Source organism: Rousettus aegyptiacus, unplaced genomic scaffold, assembly GCF_014176215.1.
Source record: "Rousettus aegyptiacus isolate mRouAeg1 unplaced genomic scaffold, mRouAeg1.p scaffold_m13_p_4, whole genome shotgun sequence".
NCBI lineage: Eukaryota > Metazoa > Chordata > Mammalia > Chiroptera > Pteropodidae > Rousettus > Rousettus aegyptiacus.
The window spans coordinates 16600729-16624337 of record NW_023416307.1 but is presented as its reverse complement, the minus strand read 5'-3'; the positions used below and the strand labels follow the sequence as shown (position 1 = coordinate 16624337).

General features: G+C 36.6%; 3 protein-coding genes and 1 pseudogene across 4 annotated transcripts in view; 3 read left to right on the top strand and 1 right to left on the bottom strand.

Annotated features, from left to right (window-relative positions):
* CXADR (CXADR Ig-like cell adhesion molecule) overlaps positions 1 to 6002 on the top strand; it is a 47919-nt gene extending 41917 nt beyond the window's left edge. The window contains exon 8 of the mRNA XM_036219906.1: positions 5019 to 6002. Coding sequence (XP_036075799.1) covers positions 5019 to 5060 — 42 coding nt within the window. The 3' untranslated portion in view covers positions 5061 to 6002. The remainder of the gene's footprint in view (positions 1 to 5018) is intronic.
* Positions 5507 to 23573, bottom strand: BTG3 (BTG anti-proliferation factor 3). Of its 2 annotated transcripts, none has more exons than XM_016148494.2 (5): positions 23441 to 23573; positions 19853 to 20031; positions 15488 to 15625; positions 10873 to 11080; positions 5507 to 6168 (listed from the first exon to the last, which is right to left on the bottom strand). In XM_016148494.2, the coding sequence occupies exons 2-5, from the start codon at positions 20023 to 20025 to the stop codon at positions 5929 to 5931; spliced, it is 759 nt and encodes a 252-aa protein (XP_016003980.1). In that variant the 5' UTR covers positions 20026 to 20031; positions 23441 to 23573; the 3' UTR covers positions 5507 to 5928. The 2 variants fall into 2 exon arrangements, with proteins under 2 accessions (XP_016003980.1, XP_016003981.1); XM_016148495.2 differs by having other exon boundaries at positions 19853 to 20052; positions 23441 to 23572.
* On the top strand, positions 17671 to 17788 carry LOC118602718 (annotated as a pseudogene).
* Positions 20909 to 23607, top strand: LOC118601614 (basic salivary proline-rich protein 1-like). Its single transcript, XM_036218936.1, has 2 exons — positions 20909 to 20929; positions 22606 to 23607. The coding sequence occupies exons 1-2, from the start codon at positions 20909 to 20911 to the stop codon at positions 23605 to 23607; spliced, it is 1023 nt and encodes a 340-aa protein (XP_036074829.1).
* The last annotated feature ends 2 nt before the right edge of the window (positions 23608 to 23609 follow it).

Sequence of the window (23609 nt, the reverse complement as noted above, 5' to 3'; positions counted from 1 at the left end):
CTGATTTCCCAAGGCCACATAGGTAGGAACAAAGTCTAGGTCTCCTGATTCCTGGTCTAGCATTTCTCTAGGACCCTTGAGTCCTTGAAGGTCCTGGCCCTGAGAGCACTATGTGAAAGGAAAGGGAAGAGTTGGAAGTGTGTAGCTCTCTCTCACTTCTCACTCACTCCCAGCAATGCCAGCCAGGGAGGCGGCCAGTGAGAGAGCAGACCCTGGCCCTTAGTGCCCTCTGATCCCTCTCCGAAACATGCTAACCGGTGCCCGGGGCACACTGAGCATTGACAGCTGCACTCTTCTCAGGGATGCCCGTGATGGCCCCAGTGCAGTCAGTGTATGATTGACAAGTCTGCTCTGATTGGTACCAAGCCCGTTTATGGTTATGTTGCTGATTACATAATTTGAATAAATTGTACATATCAACTGTACTAGATATGGTGAAGACAACATATCTGAGGAAATGACTCTGGTGGCACATTCGAAAATATATTTTCACTCACTGCACAGAAACCAAACTTGAAGATTGATATAATAGTTATGGATGTAGGTTATGGAGAAAACAGATAACTCCTAGCAATGGAGTTATTCAAATTCTAAGTAAAATTCTTAATTCTCCATCAAAAATTTTGACTAAGAGTGTACTGATATATTTTATACATTTAAAAATGTTTAAAACAAATAATTTTTAATAGTTTTACATTTAAATTTTTTGGATTGGCTCTCCTAAATTGTGTCATAGAAGATTTTACTGTAAATCCGCACGCCAAATTTCTATTTAATATCCTATATTTTAACTTTTTGGTACATTCCTTTCCATATTTCACAGTATCAAACATGGTATTTTTGAAATTATTTACCAAAGGATCTTATTAGCTATCAATAGCAGATCTTAAGCATGGTCTGCCTTATTACTGGGCAATATTAGACAAATAGGTTTTACTTAGTCATAACTCAGATGATAAAAGTGAATTTTGCACTTTTCATGTTCCTGGGCCTTTAGACAAAGTTCAAAAATTTTAAACACACTTTCATTAAATTTTATTTCAGTAAATTTTATTTCACTTCTTTACAAGAAATGTTTGATGGATGATCTATAAGATGCAAAAACATTTTATTCATTGAATTCAGTGAAAGTCAATCACATTGGCTGGTTTCTGTTGAATTTTATAGTTTTACTTATCAATTTGACTCCAAAATATTTATTGTCTATAATTGTCTATTGCATGGTTTTAAAAAGTTGGCAGTTCTATATTACAAGATCAATTTCTCCATTTCTGGTCTTGAAAGAAATACTCCCCTGATCCCACCCTCAACAAAGGTGGTATCTATTCAGATATATTACTCAAAAGATATTAATAAGAGATCTGTAGTTTAATATCTAAGGTGCACACATATGAATATCATGAAATTTAAAAGTTTTAGAAAAAAATTAATGACATAAAATGTTCCATTTTCAAACTGACCATAAATGAATCTATTTCATATCATAACAGTATGGAAGTATGCAAATTAAAAGCTCCCTCTTTTAAACATCCCCCATCCACTAAAATATTAATAGTGGCTATCTTTGCTGAAGAGATTATATGTGATTTTAATGGTCTTTCTGTGCTTTTAGCTTTTTCCCCTAAATGAATGTTACTTTTATTAACAGAAAAATAATTGATGTTTTGTGTATGATAACTATGGCATATTTAATTAAAATTCTCCGTCACCAATGGCAAGTTCTACATGTAGATCTATTGGAAAAGCAGTGATTTAAACTAACCACTAATGCTTTTAATGGAGAAGGGAGTTTGCAAATACAACGTTTAGCTTGGAAGTTGGAAAATATCTGATGCCCTCTAGTGGCCAATACTTCTTAAAAGGTGATTTGTTTCTTTTCACCGAAATCCGGTCTAAATAATACCAAAACATCTCGTTTTCTAAATGACAAAATAATAATGCCCACATACTATTATTGACAGTTTAAGGGTAGCCATTATTAATGGTTTAGTTTATCTTTCCAATCCTCTATCTAGCTCCTAAAAGCGTATGTCCTGAAGTCACACTGCCTGGGTTTGCAACCCTACTAATTCAGGTCACCTGTGGCAACTAACTTGAACACTCTTGAGACTCAGTTTTTAAGATAAACCTGTTAAGTTCTATTATTATCTTCATTTTTTTGCACCTATTTTCACCTCTCATACAGTATGGTGGACAACTTTGCACATCAGTAGAAATATCATTCTTGTATTGGCTTTATGCTGTTATGTAGTATGAATGAATCATAATCTTTTGTGGCAAATAATTCTGCATCAATTGTACACATTTGCAAAAGTATTTCCACAGGTTATCTTCTGAATATGTGGAATTTGAATTACTAGGTAAGAAAATACATTTTTGACATCAAATTGCCTTCCACAAAGAATGCAAACCACAATCTTTTTAAAGTTTGTCAATTTGTTAGGTACAAAACAGTATTTCATGGTTTCAACTTTTATTTCACGTTAGTATCCATTAGCATATCTTGTTTTCACCCATTTGCTTATATTTGAGTCTGCTAAATAAATTTTATGTAGCTTTTTGTATATTCACTTTTTTAAATGTTCTGTGGAAATTTTGGAGTTTCTCCCTTTTTGTCTTTTTGTTTTTCTTTTCCAATTCCAAATCACCAATCTTCCTGTCATCATGGAGGAACTTTTCCTAGTTTTTAAATAATCCTTACATATTTTCTCAGTACTTTGTTTCATGACTTATCTTTATATTTTTATAACTTGAAGTAGGAATTTAACTTTAAAAAATGCATAGCCAAAGAGTTCACTATTAATTTTATAGCCTAGGTATAAAATGAGATGGTAGGCTATAACATCTAGGTTTGTGTAAGTATACTCCATTATGTTCACACAAGACAAAACTGCCTAATGATACATTTCTTGGAATGTATCCTTATTAGGCAGCTCATGACTGTATAAGTTTCTGGTAATGCACTTGTAATTCTTTTTCATTCCTTATTAGTTTACTTCTATGTTTTACTTGAGTATATTAATAAATCACTTTCAAAAGGAAGAACACTTCCATTAAAAAAAAATTCTTGCTTATTCTTGAGAATTAAGTCTTCCATGTAAACTTAAATCAAGTTTTTAAGTTCCATTAAAATTTCACTGGGATCTTGTGATTTATATTGACTTTACATATTTGGAAAGTAATACAATTTAGAAATATGGTATATTCTAGTCATTTCTTGGTGTCTTTCAGCAAATTAAAAAAAAATTTTCTCTACAGGACTCACTACTGTTATTAAAGTTTTTCACGTATTTAATACTCTTAATAGGGATTTTTCTCCCACAAGTTACTATTTAAATTTTTTCTTGTGAAATTAATAGTTTTATATGTATAATTTGGAACACTGGAGGCAAAGTATGTAATATTACCACTTTATTACAAGTATTTATTTTGGAATATCTCCTTCTAGGTACAGACTGATCAGCAAACAAAATTTTGTAACCACACTGCAATCATTTAATTCAGAAATGTCAGACTGCCCTCAAAACATACATGCAGTTTGGTTAGCAGGGATGTATATAGTATTTGTATTTAATAAAAATAGATCCACTGAATGTGTCTTAAATTAAGTGCTTTTAAAAATGTTTGCCTTTTTACTCTTCCAGTTACAAAGTAATAATGCTCAGTATAAAAATTTGAAGACTGAAATGTACAATGTAGAAAAATAAAGTTCTATCTGCCTCCCTTATCCTGCCTCTAAGAACACTAAGTCCTGTTAACAATTTTGTACTTTTTTTTCAAAAGAACTTATACTTAAAAAACAAATTTCCATGTCCAAGTTTAACCTCTAAATTTAAAGCTTTGCAATTATGCCTACAAATATAAAATGGAGAATAGATTATCATTGTTCAGTCACATACACTCCTGCTACAAACAGCCTCATGGCCGAGGCTTTCAAGCTGAAAGTTTTGAAGCCACATTGTCTTCATCAGAGCAGTCTTGGAGTCATACAAAGTAGACAGAGAGGTTACATTTAGGATCCTAATTACGACGAGAAAGTTAGGAGGAACTTTTGTACCCCATGCTGACCAGACTGAATTTAACACCTAGCTACTGAAAAGGTTGTTTTCATTAGGAATAGACTGAAAAAGCTATCTTGGTATAGTTTTCTTTTGATTGAAATAAGTTTTAACCAGGTGGGTGGTGGCTAGTCAATGAAAAGCAGAATCTTCTATTGGTAGCTTATCTAAAATACAGTCCAATCCCAAATTATTATTTTCCCTAAGACGCTAAGGCATTTAGTTGTCAGTACTAACAGACAAGAAATTTAGATTTTATAGTAATCTAATGTGGAAAGGAAGGTCCGGTTACCAGGTATGTGCCAAAAAAAAAAAAAAAAAAAAAAATCCTTTCTGGACAGTATAGGTATACTTCCGATTTTCTCAACAAGCTTATAATTACATCATAAGCAAATAATCTAACTCATGATAAAAATACTTGTAACTTGCCACTTTTACAATTACTCACAAATCTGCCATTTTCACACCAGACTCCCTAGAACCATAAGGGAACAGTAACAGTTAAAAAAAATTCAAACTTAAATAAACTAATTTCCCTTGTAATGCCAGTTACCCCTAAGAAAAACAAACTGAAATTTAAATAGGCACCCTTTATGTATTTCAGGGAAAAACTACATATGACTTTAAAATGTTAAAAGTTGTATATGGCTTATCAGAGTACAATAACATTAAAACTAGAAAAGTCTCCACTTAAATTTCCACAAACTTTCAAACCCTTGAGCTATATATTCTTATGATTTGTGTACTTTTCTGATATCTTATACATCAATAGAATTTATCAGAAAAAAATAACTAATATTTAGGGTAGCTAAGGCCATCTGATTAGCAAGCTGTTTTTCTTTTAAATAAGACTACAAATTTAAAGATTTGGGTGATGGAAAAAAGTACTGATGTTTTCTTTTTTAATTCACCTTTGGAAAAAATTCCAAATTCACATATCTTCTTTTTTTCTTTTTGTAGTTCGACTGTACTTACAAGACTGATGGCATTACAGTGGTATAAATATGACAGACTACTGAAGAATCCGAAGTACTGTACTCTGGCTTTATTTTAAACCTCTAGTAAAGACTTTAATGTGTTGGAAAAATGCACAAGGCACAGAAATGAGTGGCTGAAAGAACATTTCTGCTTTATGCAATGGCCCATAAGTCAGATGTCTTATCAAAATTAGTACAGGTCAAATTCTTGGTTAGGAAAATCCTATGTGGTGAGTGACTTTGATGGCTGAAAGAGGTTTTATTATATTTTCAATTAGGTGCTACTAACCAATTTTAGACTTTTATATGTATATTTTGATATTGTATCCTTTTGGGAAAAAAAGATTTTTTTTTAAAGGAAATTTTAAATTCTTATTTTTTCTTTGTTAAAATATTTAATTAAACAGTAAAGTGAAACATTTCTTTTGCTTTCTTCCTTTTTTATGCACAGAACAGAAGCACACATTGTCATGCCTCAAACTACTTTTTATTTGCAACTACATGATTTCACGCAATTCTTCTGAACATAAAATATATTCCCTTGTATATAAATAACTTACATACTCTCCATAAAGTAAATGTTCAAAGGTGCTAGAACAGATCGTCCACTCCTACAGTGTTCTCGTATGCAACAGAGTTGATGCACAATATATAAATACTCAAGTCCAATATTAAAAACTCAGGCACTTGACTAATAGTTTTCAAACTATATCAATATATCTAAAGTGCATATATATTTTTAAGAAAGATTATTCTCAGTAACTTCTCTATAAAAATAAGTTTGATGGTTTGACCCATCTAACTTTTACTACTATGAATATGAACTTTTAACTTTTAATATATAGTCAGGCTTAGTCTACCTTCTCTCAACACCAAAAGAATCAAAAAAGCAGCTAGTGAGGTGCTAACATGTGAGGATTAATCCAGTGATTCCGGTCACAATGCATTCCAGGAGGAGGTACCCATGTTACTGGAATTGGGCGGTATGGTTTGTTCTTCCTTCCCTGATTTGGATAACCAAATGGAACAGGAGGAGGGTAGTGACTCTGATGGCCATTTCCTCGATACATTCCTGTTTTTTTTCTGGGCAAAGGGTGCCACATTGGAAGAGGTGGGAATATCAGTTCTGAAATCTGTAGGGAAGAAAATACAGTAAGTTAATTCAAAGGAAAAGTTATTCAGGTGTTATATAAAAATTAGTTAAGTTTCCAGACTCAGCATTAAAAAAAAAATCACTCACCCATGACCCAAACAGTGACATTCCTATGGTCAAATCTAAATATGTTAAAAACCTCATATATAATAGGTGATCAATCAGTGTTTTCTGAATAAATGAAAATGAATAAACTGAAACACAGCACTCCGAAGCACCAGAAAGTTTTCTGATTATTTCAACCAGAAAAAATCAAAACACAGAATGAACAGAACTTTGTGAAGAGATCTTTAATTTGGGATGGCCAAAGTCTTCTTCCAGGAGACAAAAAAAACTCACAAAATTTTGATAGATTTGACTTCATCAAAATTAAAGACTCCATTTTCCCCCTAAAATATCAGAGATTTAGCTTTTATGTTTAAGTCTATGATCCACCTCAAATTATTTTTTTTTTGTGTATGGTATCAGGCAGCAGTTAGGTTCTTTTTTTTTTTTTTCATATAGATTACCCAACTGTTTCAGTACCAGTTCTTAAAGACCTTCCCTATTTATTGCTTTGGTGCTTTTATTAAAACAAATAAACAAAAAACACCTGAACATGTGTGGGTCTATTTCCAGGCTCTCTATTCTGTTACCACCAATATATCTGTATCTTTAAACCATTACCATACTATATAAACATAATAGCTTTGTATTAGTGTGAGGCCTCCAACTTGACTCTTTTTTTAAGTTTTAGAATCAATCTGTCACTTTCTAGTTTAAAAAACCTTTTAGAATTTTGAGAGATACTGAGCTGGATCTATAGATCAATTTAGGGAGAAATGACATAATCTTTACTTCTTAATTAGTGGAGCGTTATATCTGAGGGAAACTTTCAAAAGAATACCAACTCTTTAGAGAACAAAGATCCAAAACTAGGAATTTTTGTCCCTTGATAACCCTCACTTTAAAAGCTCTTGGAAACACATGCTCAAAATGAAAAAGTAGATTGGAAGAAAAGATTAAAATTGGCTACTTGCTCCAGCTTCCTACACAATGGCCTGTAATAGCCATGCTTCTGTCATGAAATCTTTTGTTTGTGAATGTCAAGGAGAAATGTTTTATTTAAAAAACACAAGAAATAAACTTCCATGTCCGTTACCTTTCTGTTATGTTTACCCTAAGATTTTCAACATGGGGGGAGGAAATACAATTTAAAAATAAAATCTAAAATTTCAAGGTCAATTTACTTGTAAGGAATTAGCAATAATCAGTTCAATTTGGGAATTACATTCTTGCTTTGTTGAGTAACGACAAATAAAATTCTGAAATAACACTGCCACGCATCTGAATAAATTCCAGGCAATTTAACAATGATAATTTGCAGCATATAATACATCATGGAGAGAAAAAATGTCCAACATATTTAAGGCAAAGGTCTTAAAAATGATCTTTGAAATACAAATGTCATATTTATTTATCTATATAGGAAATCTCTCAGGAAGAATATAAATATAACTGGTGATGAATACCTTCATGAAAGGGCACAGGACTAGCGGCTGGGGGAAAAGGGGAGACTTGTCACTATCATACTTTTATACTGTGTGAAGTTGTATTTTAAAAGCAGGTACGTATGGGCATGACTGCTCACAGTGCAGTCACAGCCCAAGTTCCATGCATCATGGAGAGATTAGTTCCAAGGTGGAGAAGAGCCCAATAGTGGTGGCAGCTTCAGAACAGAACCGGGGTCCAAGTAAGGGTCATGTTATAGCTCCCAAGAAGGCATGCATTGTGCAGCAACAAAGCTCAAGAAGGGCCTAGAAGTTGGGATCTGGAAGATCAAACACATGATGTGGTAATCAAAGCCAGCGTGAGCACGCCTAAGAAGATGGTGCTGCTGCAAGCCCGCAACAAGAAGGGGGCGGCCTCCACCTCTTCCACCAAGGCGTCTTCCTAAGGACTTGGCCCAGTGGAGGGCATCACCACAGCCCCCGCCTCCATGCTCAGACCCCTGCAGGTGACCCCATGGGCAGCACCGTGGAAGGAGGCTGCTCCCAGAGCCTTGGGTTGCAGATTGAACTTTGGGAGGGGGTGGCCTGGCCAGTGAACAGGTGACTAGCACATCCATAGTGCTTGGTTCGGCTTCCCAGGGTTCTGAGAACTCGGCAATGGCCCCAGGGACATGTTCACCAATTTCCTATGCACCCACCCCGCCAACCTCCCCAGTTCCTGTGTCCACTGGTTTAACCCAGAGCAATAAACCTGGTTCTGTCATTCCTCCTGCAGTCACATACTTCTGTGAGCAAGTTAGTGCTGGGACCGCAGGCCAGGTGCATTAACCTGGTCAGCCCCAGCAATTTCTACAGACCAACCGTGTACTCAGGGAAGGAAGACTAGGCTTCTGCATGTCAGCCCGGAAACTGGTAGAGTCTACCTCCATCCCAGCCTGGGTGACTCACACCAACCTCCTCACTAATCCACATGCCCTCCCCAAACACACTCAGGTAACCCCTCTGCTAAGGACAAGCCAGACAACATTGTTTTTCCATCTACAGGACACGTGTTGATGCCACCTGATAAGGTCATGGTGCTGATTAAATCAGAATGCACTTACGGACTGCTCAGTGCTACCTCGATCTATAAAGAAAAAATCATAACTATCATCTCCTGCCTTTCTTCCCACACCAAGATTCTCTCCTGTTCCATCCTGGGCGCCCCCTCCAGCGAGGAGCAGGCCCAGGGAAACTCCAAAATGGAAAGTCTCTCCATCAAATTCAGGGTCTTTCAAGATTTTTGATTTTTCAAGATGTAAAATGGGATTTTTGTATTCTCTCTTTTTTTTTGGTTAAAACTCACATAAAATTGACATTTAAAAGTATATAATTCAGTGGCATTTGATACATTCACAATATTTTGTGACCATCACCTCTATTTAGTTCTAAAATTTTTATCACCTAAAAGATGTTCTTGTCCCATTAGCTGTCACTCCCCATTCCCCATCCCACCATCCCTGGCAACCACTCGATCAGATATTTTCTATCTCTCTAGGTGTTTGCTGAATGAATTGTTCTTGCAAGGAAATTTTGTTTCAGTGACTCGGTTATCATCGCTCACTGCACCATCTCTATTTAATACACTTTCCAGGGCTGTATGAATCAGCATTAGCATTTTCTTTGACCAATTTTACAGCTCTATAAATTTTAAGCAGCTGATAGCAATACCAAACCACTCTTATCTGTAGACTAGCAAATTCCTGCTCTTCCAGCAGAGGTTCCAGTGACAATCCTCCTTCCTCATGGTGAAACCAGTTTGCCTCCATATGTATAACATATAATAGCTGCCTGGGTCCTACATGAGTTCAATACAAATTTTAACATGTTAAAAAGAAAGCAGGTGTATGTTATCTCATCATACACATATATACATATATCCCTAATGATACGATAATCTTTAGAATTAATCTTCTTCGCAAGCCTAGGGAGAAAAATTCAACTAAAAATCCTGAGAAATGAAAAATTCATTATACTGAAAGGATGTCCATTACATAAACATAACCTGAATATAAACATTTAGCTTCTCATACTTAAAACTTTGATACTCTGATTTCTTACTTATTAACATCTAAATTCTCATTTTAGCCCAAATCCGACTCTACCAGAAACCTGGTATGTTTCATTGTCTAATTAAGACCAAATTAATAAAATAGGTATATTTTAAAATGTACAGTTGACCTTTTAACAGCATGAAGATTAGGGGCACTGACGCCCCACCAAATTGACATATAACTTGACTCCCTGAAAACTTAACTACACCCACTGTTTCTTGGTCTTCCCAGGGGATCGGTTCCAGGATTCCCTTCAGATAGCAAAATCTGAGGATGCTCAAGTCCTCTATATAAATGATATAGATCAATGTATACAGTTGGCCCTCCTTATTTTCAGACTCCCAACCTCGGACCAAACAGCAGTACAGGTATTTATTGACAAAAATTCACACATAAGTGGACCTGTGCAGTTCAAACCTATATTGTGCAAGGGTCAACTGTGCTCAAAATTGGAAAAATATCAACACATACAGACTAAGGCTAAACTCAAGACTTAATTTTCTTTTGACTTAAAAATATCTTTTCTATTGAAAAGTATTGTTAAGAACTTTTAAAGTATGTTAAATATTCTTTAGTATGTGAGGAATAAATAGTAAATAAGTGAAAGTATCTTTTAAGTGCATGCATGGTAACTATGTAACTCTTCAACTGTTAAAGCAAAGGAGATACTGTTTTGGCTTGAGTGAAAATTTGACTGAAATATAATTTAGTTAGCTTTCTCTTTAATCATGTAAAAGAAGAACAAGAAAATTAAACTTAAAGGTACAAACTGGAAGTATTAAAAACTATAAAAAACGACTGGCTATTTTTTAATATGGCAAAGATTAAAACATCAGGAATGCTTTATCACCATGGTCTTTTCTCTTCTTCGCCACACTTTTTGAAACACATTTATCCTACTTATTGAATATGAAAGCGGACCTTTGATAGTGACTCAAGATGCCCATTTACTTCTTAGAGGAACAGCTTTGTGTGGAAAGGCAAGAACTTTGATCCAGATTTTCAAATCAATGAAACTTTCGGCAGCATGAGCAGGACTACCTGGAATGACCCGGCAAGACCTGCTCATAGACCTTCAATATGAAGCCGTTTCACAGTTACCTGGTACACAGGGCTTGGGGTTGCAGTCACCGAATTGGGTTTCACTTCCACTTCCTTACTTATTTCTTCATCTGAAGAAGAGGATCCCGAATGATAATCAGAGGTAACCTTATCAAGGGCCCTGGTAACTTTCTTGGAGATCTCATCCTTATTCTCATCTTCATTTTCAAAGCTGGCAACAATGAATGCATTGTTTTTTTCTCCATAGCTAAGAGGGAAAACAAAATCTTACATACCTTGAAGTCACATCCATGAAACAAGAAATATCCATAAAAACAATTAAATAGGTCTGGACATACCATAGGTCCAAGGAAAAGGAAGAACCCTTCCAGAACTTGACCCTACATATATAATATCCTAACTCAGGTTCCATGCCCATAGGCTGGCCACAATTTTACTTCTGGTCTGTTTAACTACAAATACAAATGACTCTATTTTCTTTCCCAATTTTATTTTCTACTGCCTCCTAATAAAAATAGTTGTTTAAAACAACAAAGAGAAGTTGTTTTGATTACATTTTTGTATGTATCATTAAAACTGTCTATACAGTAAAATTTTCTAATGTATTTTTAACTGACCTTGTAATGTAGATCCTAATAATATGTTAAGATCAAGTAGACATTTTCTGTGAGACTTACTTTTACCATGATTAAATAAAAAGGGGCTTGTGTTTCCTATATCCATACTGACAAAAATGAGAACTGAGGTAACTGTTGAGGTTAAAGTTTTTTTTTTTTTTTTTAAACTATTGTTGAGAAAAATAAAGGTTTTGCTTGAATTATACTGCTTACCTCACAGGTTCCTAGGATAACCGCTCACTTCTCATTTTAATGCTTGTTTGTTTTTTAAAGTAAAACCAGCAAGCCCTTTTATCCTTCCAAAACATTTTTAAAAGCCTTGATCTATGAAAAATAATTGTCAAAATATGTAACTTCGGTTGTTGGTTACTAAAAAAAGGAAAATAAATTCTGCCACGAGGGAAAATAGCATAACAAACAGTAAAACTAAAGAGCTGTCATTCAGAGGACAAAGGGAAACCCACAAATCTAAATAGACTGCATAACATAAACACCATAAAACAATTTCTAGTAAACAAAGGAAATGAACTGTTAAGCAGTTCTTATACAACAGTAATTAAAGTGGGAAAGACAAAGTGATTCTTAGCTTAAAAAATGAAAACTTCAGTAGAAAAAAAGGTTCATTAACTATAATTGACGACATCAATTTCATTTCAAATAACTGTTGTCTCAAATTATATCTGAATCAAGGTATCTGTAACAAAAGTAATACTAACTGCAATAAAGCCTTTGAAAGTTTATATAGAAATCAAGTAGTCTCATAGGTGAGTCCCATTTCTTTATATAGCTGTGCTATCTTCCATTCTCACAGGCTGAATTGGGCGGTAAATGTTACCCAAATGTGGTGCATAACTCTCTCTTGTACCCTTTTTCAGTTTACCTTGTAAGAGAAGTGGCTACAAAATGGCAGAAGGAGCGCTAGACACATTTCTGGTTCCTGCTCTGCCATTAATTAGGTCTATGGCCACAGGCAAGTCACTTAATCTCTTTGGGCCTCAATTTCCTATCTGCTGGGTAAGGAAGCTGAAGCTGGTTGAATGCTGGCTAGTTAGTTAAGGGAGTTCCTCACAACAAGGAATTAATGTTTTATAATTTCAAGTTTACTTAGCATAGGGTTTTAACAACAAAAATTTAGTCTTAGCAAATCTTGATACAACCAAAGGTTATTCATGTTAACCTCAATATTAAGAGGTACAGGCCTACGTTTAGTTTTGCCCATTAATGGATTCAAAATTCAAGCAAAACAGAAAGGCAGGAAATTTGAGAAACATCCCTGTCTCTGTAGAAGCAGAAACCTAAATCAAGGGCAGACATCTAATGATTAAAGATCAGCTGTATTAACTCAGATTTCTTTGATATTCAAGTTCAATTAGGTTCTACATCTTTCCCTTTGTATTTGGGTATGAGTTGCTCTCTTCATGGTTAAGTGAAGCTGCTACCTACATTATTGTAAAATTAGAATGTGCAGTTAGGTCCTTAGAATTAGCAATGAACAACTTTTAAACTTTACATTTTTCCATGACACACTGCTAAAACATTAAGGCCAATTTAGTTAATTTGAAACAAATCACTAGTATCTAATGCTCTTTTTTTGGGAAAAGAAAGAATTACAGAAATTAAAAAAAAAAGGTACAGAAACATGTTGAGCAGATAATAAAGCTGCTGGCTTCTTAATGGAAAGATCTGTTATCTATTCTGTATCCTCTCAAATATTTCACTAAGTAATAACCTTTCTAACTATATAATACTATGCATCCTTCCCATGTTTTATACTGATAGAGTAACTCTATGAAGAATGTTTTTTGAGTGCATTTCAATTTTTTTTCATAACCTTAGTCTCTAGTACACCAAATGAGTTATTATTTTTAATGAATCTCAGATAGTCATTCAATTGTGTAACTGCTAAGTCAGCTTTAATTTTCAGAATATTTCTTTCCAGTTTTGGTCCAAAAGCATTAATCACTGTCTAAATCTCCTGTAACCTGGTAGCATCACCTCTACTCATTTGCCAACACAACTTTCTTTTGAGGGTTCTGTTAACACTGAATGAGCACCCCACGTTCTGAAGGTGACTTCCATATCTGTGAAAAAAATTGCATCACAGCCAATGTTTGGCAAAATTTTAATCATATATAAAATTACTTAGAAGGCTACAAGATAAAGATTTTCTTATATTAACAGGATGAAAGCACAATAATTTTTCATTATCTGGTATCATCAAGTAATGAAATGTCTTGCTCTTCCTTTTTCTAACTGAGAAGGATGTCCACATAACTAAAGATTTTATCTTTAGGTGCCAAGATTTAAACATTTCAAATAAATATGTCCAAAATGTTTACATAATTACTTGACTTCTTAATCATCCTTAGACACAGAAACTTCACCCTAATAAATTAAGGTCATTGTGTTAATAATGCATTATTTGACTATGTGATACATAATACATTTATACTAAGGCTTTAGCTTTTTTGCTCCCATCTGTTAGTCTTTAGGACTTTTTTTTTTTTTTTTTGCAGATTTATGACTACTATGAACTCCCTTTCAAATGCTGTTTATAATTTTTTATGGGTTGAAAACTACACAACTATTTAAACAACTGTATGTTAAAAAGAGTCAATCAGGATCTAAGTGAAGGCCTAATAAAAATGCAAACAGTTCAATATAGTAAATTTGTGATGGATATGATATTTCTTGTGTACTGAGGTCTTTTGCAAAGGGTTCAGTGGCCAAAGTCTACAAAGTCTGACCTTGGCCTCAAGATGAATCCTTAATTAGATACTGAATCTAAAATTGTTTGACCTACTTGGATCAAACTTTGAAATGTCTTGCTCTTCCTTTTTCTAACTGAGAAGGAAGTATTAGAGAAGCTCGACCTATATCTAGTTTCCCAAAGCAAAAAGCTTATACCAACAGGTTATAACAAGTAGCCTCAGGGCAGTCCAGAAAATTCAGTAAACGAATACCATGCATTCTTGGCATAACATGTCTTCAGCTTCACTTTCATTGTTATAGATAAGGTCGAACGGCTATTATTAATAAATACCTCTGGAATGTATTAGGGTTGCATTGAAAAGCATCTCTGTTACAGTCAACAGGTAAATTATACCTCAAAACCAAAGAGAAATACTCTAAAGGAACAGCTCTAAGAAGTCATTCACAGGGCAGGGTCCAAGCATCTGTTTATCCTGTTCCTCCTGCCTGGACATGTCCTTCCCACCTTCCCATCTAGTCAAAGTGAAACTCATTCTTCCCTGACCAGCTCAAGTATCATCTACTCAATAGTCTTTCCTGAGTCTTGATAGATGCAGTAATTTAACCTGTGCCACCAACTATTGCATTTTGTACATATTTTAATTATAGCACGAATCACACTTTGTTGTAATCTGCTTGTTCTTTCTTCTAACCTATTGCCCTTTGAACAACCTGAAAGCCAAATGACACTCTCATTTTAAAAAATGCCACAACTAAGAATGCCTGGACTATGTTTTTAGAATGGAGTACAATTAGATTTTAGACCTAACACTCACCTTTTACAATTCTGTTCATTAAAAGAAATAATTTCCATTATGAAAGCAAAACCATGAAGATATCAATCAGTCACTTAAAAACTGAAAAGGAAAGCAAGAACCGATGCAGAGACAAACCAGAAGTTGTTATCCAATTATTATTTGGAAGTAGCTTCTTTCCTAATTCCAAAAGGGGAAAACAAGTGCACCAATAATGAAAGAAGACAACAACTGACCTACAGGAGCCTAGGTGTCTAGATTCTATGTCTCGGTGTACCATAAATTTCTTGGCAAAGACCTAGAAAAACCCTGCCCAGTCAGTTTTTTGAGTTTCCTTAGCTGTAGAACAAGTATGTAACCAGTCCAATCTTTCACTATCACTTCCGGAAGAATATTTTACAAAATCCAAATCTGAGAAAGGCAAGCAACTAGCTTCTGTCCATAGAGACAGAGTCAGGCAGTACCTGAGAGAATTTCATAGTCAATTCCAGCATAGTAATCAGTTCAGCCACCAAATTCTCAAGAACTCACCGACAGCACACCTCACATGGGTCCACCCAGAGAGTGAGTTCCTTTGGCAAGCCCAGGTCACTGTACAAGATGCAGCTTTTCTCACAGGCTTTCAAGACATCGGGATCAACTCTCTGAAACTTGTTCACACGAATGCATCTACAACAAAGTGAAGTCATGTTAATAGTTTTAACTGAATCATAACCATAAGCCTTGTTATAGCTATTAGCATTTGCCAGCATGACTTAAAAAAATAATAAACAACTAGGGGAGAACCCAGGAGTATATAGTATCCTAAATAGATAATAAATGTGAATTAAAGGCAATGGGGCAGCATCAACAAGACTACTCAGTATGGTAAAAAGAAGAGGGAATCTGTGTGAGGTAGAGCCAGTTCAGGGAAATCACTAGAAATGGCTCTACCTCAGTTTACCTAGAAACTACAAGCTATCATCTACATTAAATGAGCAAGGAATATGAAAGTTATATGAAATTTACTTAGACCTCTGAAGGTAAAAGTTTTTTTCCCCTCCTCTCTGGTACAAATTTTAATAGGCCAAGTTTATATATAACAAAACCTCCAAACAAAAGACCCCAATCAATGTTTCAAATAATATTTGGAAATTCTTCATGACAAGATCTGATCTGTCATTACCTTGCTTATATGTCCTAGATAACATAATAATTGTTAAGAAGGATATCCTTTGCCTTACCTATAATTGTTCTGTAAATATAGATTCTGTAAGGGACACAGAACCTTTCATATCACATACTTGAGATTAAAATATATAATCCAAAAGTATTATTGGCTTATTTCATTCAACTTGTTACCCATGGGTTTTCTTTTTTTTTAATAGCTGTTAAAATAAGTGAAAAAATGTCTTAACCAATAGGTTTTCTGTTCTATTATTTTTTAACCTAAGAAATACCACATCTACCTGACGAATGCTCAAAGATGGCTCCCAGTACAAATGCAAAAATACATGTTAAGATAAGCATTCTGCTTACATAGAGAAATAGTAGCTACCATGAAAAGTATTTACTGCCTACTACTAAGAAATCAATCAAGAGAACCCAGGTTTTAGTACTAGTACTTATTTATTGGGTGAATTTAAATATTGAAAATACAATGTAACTGACAAACAGTAATTATACCATTAAATACAATAACATCAACAGAATAATGTACTAAAGTTTTTATTAGTTGACTTGCATTATCATTTAAAAGTGAAAAAGTTCTCTTAAGGAAACAGCTAATACATATATCTAAATAATACAGTTGACCCTTGAAAACAAGTTTGATTAATGTGGGTCCACTTACATGCAAATTTTGTTTAATAAATATCTTTTCTGTTTTTGACTCTCTATTGAAGTCCATGGATACAGAGGGCTAACTATGCAATGATCTACATTTTATATAGGAGACTGAGCATTCCTTGATTTTGGTATCCAAGGTGGGTCCTAAAACCAATCCTCTACAGATACTGAAGGACAACTTAAGTTTTGGGGGAGTCAGAAGCTATACGCAGAAATTTCAACTATGCAGGGGTCAGTGCCCCTAACCCAACCTTGTTCAAGGGTCGAATGTAATTAAAAATTCTTTTTGAAAGTTTACTATGCCTTGGACAATTTCCTAAATGCTTTGCAAATATTAACTCTTAATTATCCTGCGAGTTGGATACTGTTTCTCCCATTTTAAGAAAAGAGGCAAAGAGAATTTAAGTAACTTGTCCAATAACACATAGCTAGAAAGTGGTGAATCCAGGGTTCAAATCCAGATCAAAATGCCAAAGTTCATTTTATTAAACAAAATCTTGTTCTGTCTTAATGTTACCTTTAACAATTTAGCAAACTGAGAGGGGAAAAAAAACTTACAGCCATGTAAGATGCTGCTTGTTCCTTTCTGTAAGATGGTCCCATGTTATATATTCTAATGTTGTGTAGGTTGATTTTATAGTCCCATGTGCCCTAGCATCAAAAGCAGTTAAGGGTACAGAGACAGAGCCTAGATATTATGTGTTTTTGTTACCTACAATAAGAGTGATGCAGGCTCAAAGCTTAAAAAAATATTTATGTAAATACAGATGCTTAGAAACTCAGACTCAACAAAATTTACATATCTTACATATTTTTATGCTGTTTTTTTCCCACTCTATATACTGTGACTACTTATCCCTTGACAACTTTTCAAAAACAGGATTTTAGTCTATGGCCATGCTACCCTGAACAAGCTTGATCCCATCTGATCTCGGAAGCTAAGCCGGGTCGGGCCTGGTTAGTACCTGGAGGGAGACCACGTAGGAAGACCAGATGCTGTAGGTGTAAAAAATAAAAAATAAAAAAATAAGGGATCGTAAACTGACAAGGTCCTTGCAATATGTGAGGTCAACCAAAGGTTGCCTCATCTAAAATATAAAAAAAAAATACAAAAATCACAAAAAACCCACAAAACACACAAAAAACCTCCCAGGATTTTAAAAGTTGCATTGAAAGTCTATCAATTAATGTTAACAATTTAGTTCTTCCCATTTTTTTTTTTTTTGCAATTATAAAGTAAAAGAAACATCCACATTCATATATATGGATCTGCATTTCTGATTATGCTTCTAGAACAGATTTTAGATTTACTATTTAAAGAGAATATTTTTACAGACCTTGTTATTAATGCCAAATTGCCCTCCAAAAGCATCTTATTTGTATAAAGTATGGCAAAACAATTTTAATTTATAAACAGGTTAGAACAAAAGAGAACACTTTTAACCTATTTTATGGATTGAAAAGTATACTAGCTCTGGTTAATCCTATATTTTATTCATTTTTATAAAGTAAAGACCCACTATTAAGTCTGATAGTTTTCTATTTCAAAGATGGCTTCAAAATGACTTAATGATACTTCTGATAATATGCCAATTTAATCCTGTTTGGCTAACTTTTTCTCTCAAGTTTTTAGAATTAATGGAAATGAAATTGTACACTGTCTGACCTTTAAGCATTTACTTGACAGTGTCTCCTTTTTCAATAATAGTATGGTGGCCTGGCACTTCCAAAAGCCTTTGTCCAATGTCAATTACATCAGTGTAAAAAGCCTCAACAGCTCTTCACAAAAGCTGTTCACTCTTATTAGAAATGAAGATGTGAAGAGAAAAATTAAGAGAATCAACTGAGAAGATAACCTGAATCTGCTTTATATAGAACATCTACATTTCCACTTTAATTCCCATTTTCCAATTTACCAGGAAACTTTTGGATAAAAATGAAGGGGAAAATACATCAATTACTTTCTTTTCTTTTCAACAGAATACAAGCTCACCTGGCTTTTAACAAATGAGAAATAAACATTTTCACCTCCTTTGTAGAGTCTTTCAATAGTCTTGCATTTGCAAGAGCTCAGTGACTGAAAGGAAGTCCTCTTTACATCATAGCACACAAGTGCTAATCTGTGGAAGGAAACTCTGAGGACAGCAATATGCATAAATAAAAGAATTCCTGTAGTCATGATAGCCACAACTGTTCCACTTTTGTTTTTTGTGGCCACATCCACAAATGCAGCAAAGTTTGACAGATGAGTTTGGCAGAACATTCTCAACCCAGGTTTCCAAATGCTCACATAAATACTAAGGAGTGAGCATGCCAGGACATGTTCTGCAGGAGTCTGCCCTTCTTTACTATAAGCTGTAAATATAACTTATAAACCACAGTACAAAAGACTCTGAGCTAGCCAAGTCAGTGCTCACACTGTGGTGTGCAGAAAGCCCCATAAGAATTTAGGGTTAGTTAGACCCAAGTTCAAATCTCAGAGCTAATATTTATCAGTGTGGATCACAGGATATTATCTTCTTTTACAAAATAACTGCACTGGCTTCTACCATAAAGAATTAAGCATTATAAATGAAATTAATCCTGTCAGGATATAGGTGTCCAATCGTCTTAGTTGCCCTTCACTAAGAAATTTTTATCTTTTGAAAAAAACATGTATCATGTAATTTGCTTTTAGATACAAGGAGACTCATTTCCTTCCACTCCTACTGTGTCTATTTACGTGTGATAGCTTTAGAGGTCCTCTAGAATTGTGAAAAATCCCCAGGTACCTGTGCTTCATAGAAGAATTCATTGTATCAGGAGCCATACTATAATCACAAGAAGACTATAACTCTTATGAGCCTACAGCATTGGTCCTCCAAGTCCAGTCAGAGGGACTTCAACAACTACATGTATTTTAAAATGAGTAAGAAAAAACTACCAAAACACTTCAGAGTTATATATTTTGCAGATAAACTATGAAAGGCATGGGCTGGACACCCTTCAGTCCTTTGGCCTTGCAATCATTTCAGGAGCTAATAGGCCTCTTTACTTTGTCCAATCCAACTATCTGATCTAATCCTTTACCTGTAGGCCTGTCCTTTTGATGGTTTTTCAGGATACCAGTGATTTGTATATTTTTCTTGAAGTATTAGAGTCAATTTCTCAGCAAACCTCTCAACTGCCTCCTTTTTCAACTTATCATGTTTTCGAACTAGCCTTGTGAAAAAGAAGACAACGGCAGCAATTTCGTTCTTCATCTTTCCCTGCAAAGATAAAACAGTTGCCTCAAAAATAAAAAAAAAAAAAAAAAAAAAAAAACATAAGAACTGGAAGATAAAGCTCTGCCAAGTATCTCTTCTTGCAGTTCCCCTTCTTTCTTCCAATTTTATCGTTTCATTGACTCTTAATTGGGGTAGAGAACAATCACTAATCTATGCCATAAAGACCTTATCACAAAATACTGTTTAAGAACCTTATCATTTAACTTTGTGAAGTTCAGTGACAAGAGTATACAAAATTGCTCCTGTTGGCCAAACTAAAATCAGAGATATCACTTAAAGAGAAGCACTATAATACCACTATATAGTTTTTACTGAAAGTATTACTATTTAGCTGCAATAATTTAAGTTTAAAATCTGTGAAATAATTTGAACTTTAAAACACAAAAGAAGTTCACTTTAAAATCCAGTAATATAGAGCCATTATAGAAAAGTTTAGCGGTTTCTAAAAAGCTTAGACATAAAAGTACCATATGACCCAGCAATTCTACTCCAAGCGACATATGCTAGAGAAATGAATACATATGTCCACACAAAAACGTGTACACAAATGTCTATAGCAGCATTATCCATAACAGCCAAAAAGTGGAAACAACACGAATATCAACTGATGAATGGACAAGTGAAATGTGGTATATGTGTACAATGGAATATTATTCACCAACAAAAATGGAGTACTGATATATACTGCAACATGGACGAACCTTGAATACATTGTGCTAAGGAAAGAAGCTGGTCATAAAAGACCAAAAACTGCATAATTCTATTTATATTAAATATCCAGAACAGGCAAATCTATATAGACGAGAAGTAGATTACTGACTTAGGGGTAAGAGGAACACAAGAAATGATGTCAGTAAGTATGGGGGTTCTTTTTGAGACAGTGAGAATATCCTAAAAGTGACAGTAGTAATAATAATGGTTGTACAATTCTATGAACATACTAAAATGAACAAACTTCACATTTTAAATGTGTAAATTGTATGGTATGTAAATTATATTTCAGTAAAGCTGCTATACGTAAAGAAAAAAATCTAGTATGGAGTGTCTGCAAGCATTCTTTCAGAAAAAGAAATTTACCTAAAAGATATGAAAGAAAATAGTGACTCTCTCAGAATGGAAACTCATTGTCATCTACAGAAAATCAAACTAAAATAATTACAGATTTAGCTGCATTTTGGAAGTGCCTCAAGGAGGACTCTAAATGGCAGATCTGATTTATCATTGATTAATCCATAAAGGCAAAAACCTTGTCCTGGGATTGTTTCGATGTATATTCTGTCTGTATGTGATGAGCTCATTCATTTGGCTGCTGTAACTTGTAGTCAGATGCTGCATTTACTAAGCAACATCACCTTTTCCCAAGCCAATTATTAAAGACTTACAGCTTCTGCTATGTTTAGTATAAAACTTGACTAACCTGATAGTGTGTTCTTACATTCAAAAAATAAAGCTGATTCTGTTAGCTACCTTTTTCTTTTCTCAAACCTGCTCTTAAAGTCTCTCTTCATAATGATTGCTTTAACCCTTGTGCAAATTCAAACAAGGGATCTTACTGTGAAATAAATTCTATATAGTTATCTGAGAGGTGTGCTGGCAGCATAGCCACCCTGATCCTGGATGGGAAGATACCCAAACCTTCCTCCTGGAATCCTAGAATGCCAAATTCACTTTCTATGGCCAGCTACCAGGCATCAGGTACTGGGCTGCACACCAGAGTGTACAAGCACACACAATCCAAGCCCTCTCTACAACTGCTGTGCAGACTTCTGGGGGAAAAAAGTGAGCCATTTCCACTTTATAAAGCTATATTTATATTCCACCATGTTATGATGGAAAAGAAAACCCACTGCAATTTAATATATGGTTTGGAATAAAAGTTGCTGATGGAACTACATTAGCCTCCACCCCACTAAACAAGGAACCACAATAAAGAAATGTACCAAATCCTTAGCTAGATCTTTCTCCTCATTCATTAAATTGCCAACTCCGTTCTACATATCTGTGTTTGGGGTTTTGTTCCTCCTCCTTTTTTGCTCTGTTCCATATCAAAAATAAAAGGAAGGAAAGAACCACTTAGTGGTTGCTCTTGGTTGTAACACAAGATGAGTCATACGGAATTACTTTTTTTTTTTTTTCCAGTTTGAAGAAATGACGCCTGAATAGCTCACAAATGAACCCTCCCCCACAAGACAGTATTCTAGAAGTACCAAAAGGTAAAAGAGGAAGAGTGATAAGGTCAAGGGGAAACCAGAAGCAAGCGGAGCTCGTAGGACCTTAGGCGCCTCGAGTAAGTAGCCGCAATTCCTCCACCCACACTCGGAGCGAAAAGCTCCCATTTTAAATATCGCACGGTGACGTCATCCCGGGACGTCGTCACCGCGGCGGCTGCTCCTCAAGTTGTACTTTGTTCCACAGGCTCCTCTGCTCACGGGGGCGTGCATAGAGCCCGGAGGAAAAGCCAGCCTCGCCTTCCAGGAGTTTGTAACTTTGTAGTTTTTCCTCCCTTGTAACGAAAAGCTAATCGCAACCGTTTCTAGAAACAAATAATGTCTCCAGATACACGTTCCCAAGGTGGAGGAAGCCGGGGCCCCCGGCCGTGGGGGTGAGGAGCCCTGGACCAGTCCCAGCCGCGTTACAAAGCGGGTCCCGGACGCTGAGGGGGCCCGGGATCCCCACGGGCCCGGGAGCTGGACTTTCGAAGCCAGCAAAGCCACGCAGCGGAGCGCTGGCGCGCGGCTCCTCAGGGCGCGAGGGGAGTGCGCATCGAGCTCCTCCGCCCGCTCCTCAAGGAACCGCCTGCAAGCGCGTCCAACTTCTGCAATCGCGGTTTTCCCCGGATTCGGGGGGAAGGGCCCCGAGGCCCCATCCCCTTCCGCCCCCCCCCCAGAGCCTCGCAGGGGGCGCCCACTGCTTGCCCGTGGGTTCGCCGCCCCCCCCGGCAGGGTCCAGTCTCCGGATGGCCCTAGTTCGAGGACCCGCCGACCCTCACGCGCGACCCTCGGCCAAGAAGCTGGGTTCCCAGGTCCAGAAAACGCACGGACGCGGAAGAGGGGCGGCGGGGCGAGGGAAGACGCAGGGCTGTCGCCCGCCCCGAAGCAGAAGGTAACGCGCGGAGGGAACGTGGCAGAAGCCGCGCCGCGGCGTCCCCTCCGTCCCGATCCCGCCGAGGGTCCCGCGGAAATCCTCGCGGGCCGCCCCTGCGGCCCCCAGCCCTGCCCTCGCGCCGCGCCCGACCCGATGCAACCCGCTTCGGTCCAGCACTCCTCCCCGGTCCTCCGCGCGCCGCCCTCCAGCGAGCCTCCGACGTGGCCGCAGGGGCGCCCGGACCACCCTCCTCCCCGCGGCGCCCTCAAGCCCCAGCACGCGCGCCTCCCGGGCCAGGTCTCCTCACCAACGCCGCTGCCGCTCTGGAGCTGTAGCTTCCGCGGCCCCGACCGTCTCCAGGCGGGGGAACCGAGGGCGCCGCCTCAGCGGGCTGGCGCTCCGCGGCAGGCAGCGCTGCTAGCCCGGTCCGGCGCGTGCGGCTCCCGCGTCGTCGGGCGGCCCAGCGCGCGCTGAGA

What these genes read in the sequence shown, in the direction of transcription:
- BTG3 (XM_016148494.2), bottom strand. Translation starts at nt 20,025, where the DNA reads ATGAAGAACGAAATTGCTGCCGTTGTCTTCTTTTTCACAAGGCTAGTT. An exon ending in CCATGTGAGGTGTGCTGTCG is followed by an intron (nt 11,081 to 15,487) that starts GTGAGTTCTTGA and finishes TTTCCCTCTTAG; the next exon opens with CTATGGAGAAAAAAACAATG. An exon ending in CCCCAAGCCCTGTGTACCAG is followed by an intron (nt 6,169 to 10,872) that starts GTAACTGTGAAA and finishes TCTTCCCTACAG; the next exon opens with ATTTCAGAACTGATATTCCC.
- LOC118601614 (XM_036218936.1), top strand. Translation starts at nt 20,909, where the DNA reads ATGGGGGTTCTTTTTGAGACA. An exon ending in TGGGGGTTCTTTTTGAGACA is followed by an intron (nt 20,930 to 22,605) that starts GTGAGAATATCC and finishes TAATGTCTCCAG; the next exon opens with ATACACGTTCCCAAGGTGGA.